Here is a 10,303-nt window from a genome sequence, read left to right on the forward strand (position 1 = left end):
CTGCCAGGGCAGGAGAAAAAACAAAAACAAAAACAAAAAAACAAAAAACAAAACTGGGCTCAAATGACTCCAGCTAGGTAAGCATCAAGCCTCCTCTTAAAGACCCCCAGGGTAGGAGCCAGCACCACTTCCCTTGGAAGTTGGTTCCAGATCCTAGCCGCCCTAACCATTGCGGATGTCTAATCTAAACTTACTCTCCAACAACTTGTGGCCGTTATTTCTTGTTATGCCAGGGGGTGCTAGGGGAAACAAGGTCTCTCCCAAACCCTTCTGGTCCCCCCTAGTGAGTTTATAGATGGTCACCAGGTCCCCCTCAGCCCTCTTGTGAGAATCTGTGCATGGGATGAATGCGGGCTGCTCACTGTGGGCTTGGGGCTCTCTGCTCTGCTGCCTTTCCAACTTTCCCTTGGGAGACCTGTGCAAGCCATGCACTTCCTGCCCACCTGACAGCAGTAGGGGCAGTGAGTTGTGCCTCCGGCTGCCAGGCAGTCAGGAGCATATGCGTGGTACGGGGCCCTTGGGGCAAAGGATGAAGAGACGTGAGCCCACAGCGGACAGACCATATCTGCCCCTGCCCTGCTTCGGCTGTAGCAGGGGGAGGCAGGGGCAGGGAACAGGGAGGAGAGGCGGGCACATGCCACGCCACCCTCAGCCCAGTCAAGTCCATTCAGCCTCCTCCGTGGAATAGGGAGGCCCACGCTGCCCAGGCTTGGCAGCAGCAGCAGCACCAGCACCAAGAGGGGAAGACCTCCTCCCCTGCTGGAGTCTAGCTCCCAGGAGCTGGGGCCCAGTTTTAAGGGAGTTGTGGCCCAGAGACCATCCAGCCCTGGGCAGCCACAAAGGCTCATACTTTCCTCCCACCATCAGCCCTGCTGGGCAGGCTCAGACAGCTGCCCCTTGGCACCTTTGTGCGTGCTCCAGGGTGGGGGTAAATAATGCTTAAATTAGAGTAGCTCTGAGAGCAGCTCTAATTGAAGTGCTACACAGTGTCTCATGTATTGGTGTCCCTGAGCTTAAAAATGGTGGTGGCAGCACAAACTAAATCTCACTTGATAAGCTCTAGTTCAAGCACCCCTGCCGCCATGTTTAAACATTGGGATCCTGATAATGTGCTGCAGGCAGCTGTTGGAGCATGCCCCCCCAAAAAAGGTTTGTCAGTAGTTTAAAATTACTTGCATTATTACTAAATATCAGTTATCAGATCAGCATTGGCTGATATGGTCAGTTAATAACCAACTATTGGTATTGGCCAAGAAAACCTTTATCGGTACGCCCGTAATAAACATGGCCTGTATTTGTATTGAAGTAGTTTACCATAATGTAGGTACATTTTTTTTTTTAAATACAAAAGTCAAACAAAAAAAGTCTACATGACCACTAAACTAAAACATTATTCCTTTTGTATTATTATATATTTATGGCAATTTCACACATGAGAGTAATTTTCCTAAGGCAGTTTTATAGAGTTTTGTGCCTGGCAAAATTGAGTGGTTAATTTCAATATCACATGTTGGGCTTTATTTATTAATGAACACTAAACATTTCATGCATTTATTTATTAATGCTTTTTGACGCATTCATGTTTATAATGGGATGTAGGAGGCCTCCAATTTTCTGTTTGCCCAGGGCCCCAATAAATTTTAATCTACCACTATCTAAATCAGGGGCATCAAATTGGTTTGGCTCCCAGAGCCATATCTTGACTTGCAGGGGTTCTCAGGGGCCACATCTGGACCCACCTTCAGCAGCAAGGCAAGCAGTTTCAGGGAGGCACCAGGGTTAAAACCTTAACATGTCCCTTGCCACCAACATCATCCCTAGCAAAGCTCCATATCCCAATTTCAGCAGCAAGCTCTACCCCCAAATTCCCAGCTTCTAAGAATCAAACAACAGCTCCACAGGCTGAATCCAACCCACAGACCGTATATTTGACACTCTTTACCTAAACTACATGCAGACCCATTTCTAGTAAATTACACTCCATTTTTTTTTTTAAAAATTCCAAATAAGTCAAGTCTAATATTCCTGGGCCTTGAAAATCATAAAAGTTTAGAATACAACACAACACTGAACAACAAGATGGGTGCCCCTCATCATTAGATTCTATGTAAGAGCTGGCCTCAACCCCGACAGCTGCAACTTCAGCACAGGTATTCCATAAATACACTTCTAAGCACCACTTTTGTACCTACTTATACATAGTACAAACTGTGCATGATATTAGTCCAGAGACAAAAGGCTCAGGATTTACCATTTAGTTAATCAGGCTGGGCCCCAGTAGAGCCAAAAAATGTTTCAAGCCATGGTGACCCCACAGCTCAGCACTGCTTAGTATGTGTGTGTATTCTAGATACCCTCCAAAGGATCCACATGCTAATTAGCCCTACACTCACAGGCTGCAACAAGAGCACCTGGTTCCAATCATGGGACCTCCCAAAAAATTATATGCAGATGAGGCACAGGGCTGCCTGGTTCATCTCCACCCCACAGAGAAGCCACACTAAATCACGTGACATGCAGAGAGGGGGGAAGCAGAGCTACTCAGCTACACAGAAGTTTGATGATGTCTACTAGACATTTAAAGATGGTGAAGAAACAGGAAACTTTGGAAGTGAGAAAGAAAGGCACAGCTCAGCTGTGGGAGTAGTGAGGAAGTCTAAATGTACTCAATGCAGTAGCTCACAATGACCTGAAAGAGTTAGTACCGAGGGGGAGTAAGCACAATGGGCACCATCTTTTTCAGATAAACTGCACTAACCTATCTTTGTGGTAGGCTCCCATCAACATTTCAGGCCTTTTCAGTTACCAAATGTAGCATTTTATTTTTAGGGAAGGGTGTCAAGGCTGGCTTGGGCCCTTCTGGTACAGGCCCAGTGCCAGGTTCCTGCAGAGGGAACACCTGCCCATTTTTAAAAAGGCCCCCCCACACACACAACAAAAAGGTTCCCATCAGCATGTCTGGCATTAGAGGAGGATGTTAGAGCTTTCTCCAACCTCTGAGTGTTGCCCTGTGCTCATTCCCTCCTGGGGGGAGCAACTACCTTTCTTTTTGGTTTTGTTATTTTAAGGGCCACACAAAAACAGTTCCCATCAGTATGTTTGATCAATATAGGCCATGTGTTATAGGTATGCTTAGCATGGACTGCATTCCCTTAACTTCATTAGTTGGTTTCCATGACTGAGCACATACTGCTTCTAGCACCAATTTGATGATAGCCAATACATTTAAAGGGGTGGTTTGCTGCATGTGAATAAGAGGAGCTTTCCCCCTCCCCCATGCTGATTATGGTGGGGGAAGCAAAACAAAACAAAACTCATCTTATTCAATAAAATATGGTAAATGTAGCCAAAGGAATTGGTAATTCCTACAGTAATTCTTTACATGCTTCCTGTACCTCATTTTTCCCCTACTTCCTCCTCTTAGAAACATCTCAAAATATGTCAGAAGATATACTTTTATTCACAGCCCACATTCATGAAGAATGATCTCTGAAGGAACTTAAATGGATTTCCAACATTCCTCTTGAAATTAAATTATGGAGCTAATCTTGCCCATAGTGACACCGCTATTCCAGAATACCTGTTTGTAGGGAATTTCAACATGCAACTGAAAACCTCATTGTTTTACAATTACTTGAGGTACAGATGAGAAGATATCTAGTAGGCATGGCTTTAGCATGCATATTTATTTTAATCCTGAACAGCTCTCCCCCCCACAAATTAACTATCCTAAAAATTTGACAGATTAAAATTTGAAACTGAGAATGATATGCAAGAAAGGCAAGGTATACAGTGGTATTTTATTCTAAACACATTTGTGTTCTTTCATCCTATAAAAATGCTATACATGATCTACTTCTTTATATTGATAACCGTGATAGTTCACTGAAATTCTTGGGGCTAATTATAAGGTAAGTCTAATACTTCACTTCCTAGAACACCACAGCAGAATCTGTCTATCACTTCAGGCAAAATACTGTCTATTGCATTAACCTATGAGGAATCATGAGAAAACAGCCATAAAGACATTCTTAACAGGTCTCAAGTGGTTCAATTAAAAAAATAATAAAAATTATAAAATTTTCTATTGTCACCCAGTTACTCCTTTTCACATTGCGTACAAGGAATCTTTAAAGGAGAGGGTAGTGGATTCACAGATTAGTTTGTGGAAAGTGTACAAATTAATATATTTAGAAAAAGCCCTGGGAAATTCAAAGCTAAAATTATACTCTTGGCTCTTATCCTCTCCAGCTACATTAGTTAACGATTAAGTGACCAAGACCAACATGAATATCCTCATCTTTTAGTAATGATTTCAGCAAGCTCTTTTAAACATTTACAATAATTTATGTATGGTGCCTTAAGGTGTTACTTCTATAGCTACATAGCATAGCACTAGTTATATTTTAGTGTATGCATCAAGTCCATTGTATGGCATTTTTTTTAAGTTGTAGTATAAGCTTTTTTTCCTAAAAGAAAAAATTAAAGACACCTGAGTGCCTTCTCTTGGGCATTTTACCTGCTCACCAGCCTTGTCCAAGCACTTTTCCTGCTTACGAAGTCCTTTATACCTTGGTATCTGAACATAAGAATAAAATAACAACAGCACAAAAAGAAATGAAAAACAATTTGAGCAGTTTAAGCTACTCCAGTTTCTATTTATATAGCATGATAATTTAAACAGCAAAACAAGGCAGCTAAGCTTTTCTTCTTCTAAAGCTATACTGTTCCCCTGACTTGTTAGAAAATTTCAAGAATATTTTAATTCTTCTACCCAAGGACAGTTATTGATGTTAAATAGAATCTGTCAGGTAACAGTTGATATAGCACTAGTTTCTAGGAGTAGAAAGTTTCCACCGCTGCAGATGATTCCTGGAGAGGGAGCAGTACAGTCTGCAACTGTACTCTCCCCCTTGCTCCTTACACCATCCCAAAACCAGGGTGATCTGTCTGGGGAAAGCATAGGGAGCAGCAGCTGATCCAGTCTTCCTGTTCCTAGAAGAACTGAAGCAGTAGGGAAAAGCCCCTCCCTGCTTTTTACACAAGAGTTCCCTGGTGTGAGAAGTGGGCATGTGGAACTGCTTCTTCCACTTGGCTCCTAGCACCAACACCATGAAAAGTGTACAAGGATTCACTCTCCTGTGAGAAACCCCACCAGGAACACTTTCTACTGGGTTGGAGTTGAGCCATTTTCTTGCCCCAGAATCACCATTTATGGTCCTGGAGAAATAGTGTGAATGTGTATATGCTTGTTGTTTCTACTGGGAAAGTGGTGATTCTCCCAGTACAAATACAATACTTGAACATGGCCAAAGGGAGCTAGAGTAAAGAATGCAATTCTTCTTAATGAGGAACTTGAGGCTTTTTAATTTAATAATATACAAAAGGTACATAACATGAACTGTCAGCTGAGCCTAGCATTCAAACCAGCAAAAATTGTCATTTAATTTCCATTTATTATGGACGTAATATGTTAATTTGCACAAAATTATCAATAGTGTCTGAATATACAACTAGAGAGATGAATGTTAAAGCCACTCTGGTTGTTCCAAAATAGCACCAGCCAACACAACAGTCATCATTTAAGGTTGGAAAAAAAAAACAGACAAAAAAACCGCCCCAAAACATATTTAGAACAAGCTACAGAAACAAAAAACAACAAGAAACACAAAAGAGGAGACAGGCTGCTTTTTTATTTTAAGATTTTGGATGCATAAGTATATACCTAGAGATAGCTTTATAAGTATTTTTTTTTTCTATAAGCTGTTCCAAGTAATGGAGCTTTCACCATACCCTATAGGAGATTATTCCAAACTTTAAACTAGTGGAAGGTAATTTTTGGCAGGTGTGCTACAAGGTAGAGCCCTACCCCCTCCCCTGTCCAATCTGCTGCTCTGCTCTTTCCTCCTTGAGCAACTGCTGCTGCTTTCCCTGCCTGCTGCATACCAAAGAGGCAGTGCATGTCACTTGTGGCACGTGTGCCATAGAGTGCCCCTCCTCCCAATTTAAAATAAGCTAATCTTTGGAAATTCATCTCAGAATGTTTTTAACCCTTATTCTGAGGCTATGCAGAGACATGCATTTGTAGCACTACAAGTACCGCAGCATTTTATGGTACTACAAAAAAACAAAAACAAACAAACAAACAAACAAACAAAAAACAGTGCTGGGGGGCAAAAATTCACAGCCCCTGGCTAGAAACATACCAAGTAGCTGAAAAGATATGGCCCTCCAAACAAGGGAACGGTTTTGCTCCCGACGCCCAAAGACAGCCTGCCTTCTCCCTTGCTGGGGAAAGGAGATCATTAGGCAGGCTGCCAGCCTGTGGAAAAAGCCAGCAAAGTGTGTGCTGCTGTCCTGGGCACAGCAACACATTGTGATAGCTTGCTGCCTCAGCATGCCATGACAGAGCTACGGCCAGCGAGCAGACTGGAGCAGCAGTAGGCACTGTGGCAGCTTACCACCCTCCGCAGGAGGATAGTGAGGAGTGCTCACTGCTGCCCCATGGATAGGACCAGCAGTGTACTCTGACATGTTGCCCAGCTGTACATGCAAGCAGCCCCTAGTCCTGGCTGGTCTGCAGTTGGTCCCCAGTAAGCTGTCATATGGCTTACCATACTTTTGCTCCCCCTTGAGGTGGAAAGGGGAAAAAGTAGAGCACTATGGGGAAGCAAGAGACCCCCCTTTAGAACTACATGCAACTGTATACATATTACATGCAATGCTACAAAGTTTAGCACTGCAGAAGACTCCATTTGACACAAGACATTTTTTCAGCTTTGAACTTGATTCTGTATTTAGTTAATTAGCCAATTTATCAGGTACAGATTCAGGGCTTACTGGTAAGCAATTCTCCAAATCACCCATGGTCTTTTAATACAAATTCAAATCGGCTACCCTCCAACTGTGATACACCACTGCTAAAACTTTTGGACAAGAATCACTGGAATGAGGAATCAAAAGTCTCATATCTGGTAAAGACTTTTTTTCAGACCAGTTAAAAGTAAATGCAACTAGGGCATATACAATGAAATGTCTTAAGACTGAACGCAAAAAAAAAAAGTTTAAAGTACGCTTAACTTTGAGAAATTAAAATTGTTTACTTACAAATAATTATAAAGTTCTCTTCTACTTTGTTTTAGGCATTTTAAATGGAGACCAAACATTATGCAAGTGATGTGAATGTGTATAGAGAAGCTGAATAGAATTAAATAATACTTGTTAGCTGGCCAAAAGTATTAACAATACCTTCAGATACTACAGAAGTGAGAACATTATTATTAGTTTACTAGGTAACCACACACTGCAAAACAAAACTGACACTTTACTAATGTTCCTCTAGCTTTCATGCAAATCAATTGCTACTTGTCATAGGCCAGAGGTTCCCCAAAACCGCTTCTTATTGCATACCCCCTTCCAGATTTACCAGCTGCCCATGTGCCTTCACCAGCATACATTTTGTATTTTAACCCCTTAAATTATAATATTTATGAATTATTATAATGGCAAGGTTCTTTGAGTAGATGTGATAACTTTATTAGACCAACTGAGTAGCTGAAAAGTTCTACTTCCCCCCCACCCCCAACATCTACTCAAAGAACCTTGCCTGCCTATGTCCTTAAACCAAACACAGCTACAACCAAAAACCCAGCAATTATTATAATGAAAATTAAACCCGCCATTAAACAACTTTTCCTGTGTACCCCCCTCAGGTACACGTACCACAGTTTGGGAACCCCTGCCCTAGGCTGATGCTTTTAAGTTTTGTTGTAATAGGTGTTCAGCTATTCCTATACACAACTGAAGGCACTCAAATGGGGCTGAGTAATTGGGGAATCTAACTTCAGCTCCTGAAAACAATACTCTACTAAGATAAATGAGTATTTTGTTGCTTTAAAAGGATCATACTTGCTACAACTTGCTTTGCTAGGACAATGTTTGGTCTGAGTACCACATTAATTACAAATGTTATGCAACACCTAAAAAGTTCATCAGTTTGCTTTTGTTTTCTGTTACACAACAGCCAGGAAACACTCAGTAATGCAGTTTGTCAACTTTCATCTTTTGACCCTTTAAAATGGGTCCATTTATTACAGTTAAGTTCTAAACAAGAAAAAAGGATGCAACAAAACCAGGCAACAGAAAAAACACACACATAGCCTTACACAAGGTTAAGTGAAACAGCTATTTAATTGGGACATAACTCAAATTGCCCCAGTTATGCAACATTTACTATACTAGTTCTCTTTTTCTACTAGGCTATACCGCTTTTCCTATTTTTCCATATTGCTTTTTTAAACCTCCACTGCCTTTAATCACAAGATGTTTTAACATTCAGTTTTATTATCACATGAAAGACTAATCTGATTTCTGCTGCTCTCAATAACAGTATTTAAAGAAAAGATGATGTATGTCTAGCTGTACGTGATCCAGCAGCTTTGAATGTAGTAACACAGATCTGAAAGAACAGCAAGCAAAGTATGAAACTACTGCTGCAATACGACACTGTACACATTCACCTCCTGATGCACATTCCAATTTGGAGAACTGGAATAAAAGGAGAGAAACGAAACCAATCTAAAACTAAAATTAAGAACAACAACCATCTTAAAATGAAGAAGAAAGGATAGCTAGAGCTGGATGAACACAGACAAGATCATTTTTATCTTCTTTAAATAACTGCACAGAGTCTTACACAAGTTACTCAAATCAGTGTATGCCTCATGATATAGTACCGCTACCTGCAGCATATCAACCCTTCCCATTTATGCTTAATACATTGCGACATCTATCCCTACCCCCAAAAGGGATATGTAACAGCACACTGCAGTTCTTACCAAAAACCCCTTACAACAGCAGTTCCCCAAACTGGGGGCCACAACCCCAAATGAGGTTACAACAATCAGCAGATGGGGTCATGCTGAGGAAAAAAAAAAAAGTTTGGGAAGCACTGCCTTACAACATCCTGTTACAAAAAAAACACAAAACACTTGTGGAAAGCGTAAGTGCAACAATTAACTTGCATACTTAGTAATGAAGTTTTAGATTTAAATTTAAAAACTATGGATCACAAAGGGCTGCAATTCCCATACACTACAAACTGATAATAACGAGATAATTCCCTTTCACAGCACACCCATATGTATATATGCATAAATGTATCTATTCATATTTGTATATGCATGTACTGACTTGACAACTAGCTTCCATTTAAGACTATAAAGTTAAGAGAAATGGTTAAATGTTTTGACCCCTGTTACTGCTGACATGCTTAATATGGTTCTTCCATTTAGATCTGGATAAAGGAAGGAGAGTATAAGGAAGGAGAGTCCTTTAAAAACCAGCTGAGAAAAAATGGCTGAAAAATTCTTGACAAATACCTGTCAACACTTCTGCAATAAACCATCTTTTTAAAACAGAAAAGTCCTTTCTAGTTTATTTTACCACATATTGGCATATTATTTTAGTTAGTAATTTCTTTTGTGTAGCAAACTTACCTTACTTGGTATTGTATGTGTGTTTGATCTCTCATCAGGTGATTTTGGTGGCGAGTGCACAATATCAGACAGAACTGGAGCTACCTAAAAATCAAGATTTCCCAAATAAATAACTTATTTAAGATTTTGTAAGAATGTATCATGCTACAGTTCAGCATAGAAGGGTATAAGAAACGAACACAAAACAATTCTCCCTACTTCCATTTCTTCCAAATTGTAGCAATAAGTTCCCATTTTCAGAAATCGGTAACTATTTTGAAGTCAAATTCTCTCAGATTTTGTTTATAAATAAGTATTTAAACTAAGGTTGTCAAACTATTTAAAAAATTGTGATTAGTTGTGCAATTAAAAAAATTAGTGGCAATTAATCACAATTTTAATCACACAGCTAAAAACTCAAAATTATGCACAGAAAAGCTCAAAGTTATGTGGGCACTTTGTATGGTTATGGTTAGGGGGTGGGTATGGAGTGTGTGTATAGAGGTTAGAGCCCAGGGGGTAGGGGGTCCCCACATGCCCTGACAGGATGCAGGGTACTGTGGGTCAAGAGTGAGGGGCAGTAGCAGGGCTGGGGAGTGAGGGGCAGGACATGGGCATATCACTGCCCCACCCAATATTATTCCCCCCACCCCCAAAAGGTGTCCTTTTTAAAAACAAAATGTGGTAACCCTACAGAATGCAGCTCAGTGGCTTGTAAAGCAGCACCCAGAAAGTAAGTCTATGGAGGGGAACGGGCGAGGGGGGTGGGGGAAAAGAAGGAAGGGGCAAGGGGTGCAAATCAAGGCCCCCGCAAGGAGGGAGGAAGG

At 40.9% G+C, this 10,303-nt stretch overlaps 1 protein-coding gene across 4 annotated transcripts in view; it reads right to left on the minus strand.

Annotated features, from left to right (window-relative positions):
• The window catches only part of FGFR1OP (FGFR1 oncogene partner), a 56,523-nt gene that overhangs the window by 25,817 nt on the left and 20,403 nt on the right, over positions 1 to 10,303 (minus strand). For 2 of the 4 annotated variants that reach the window (XM_019527310.1, XM_019527312.1), the window contains exons 6-7: positions 9,498 to 9,581; positions 4,520 to 4,579 (exon numbers count right to left, since the gene is read on the minus strand). In XM_019527310.1, coding sequence (XP_019382855.1) covers positions 4,520 to 4,579; positions 9,498 to 9,581 — 144 coding nt within the window. The remainder of the gene's footprint in view (positions 1 to 4,519; positions 4,580 to 9,497; positions 9,582 to 10,303) is intronic. The other 2 variants (XM_019527311.1, XM_019527313.1) reach the window with 1 other exon arrangement.

This window comes from Gavialis gangeticus, unplaced genomic scaffold (genome assembly GCF_001723915.1).
Source record: "Gavialis gangeticus isolate Ggan-Ray unplaced genomic scaffold, GavGan_comp1, whole genome shotgun sequence".
In the NCBI taxonomy this organism is placed as follows: Eukaryota; Metazoa; Chordata; order Crocodylia; family Gavialidae; genus Gavialis; species Gavialis gangeticus.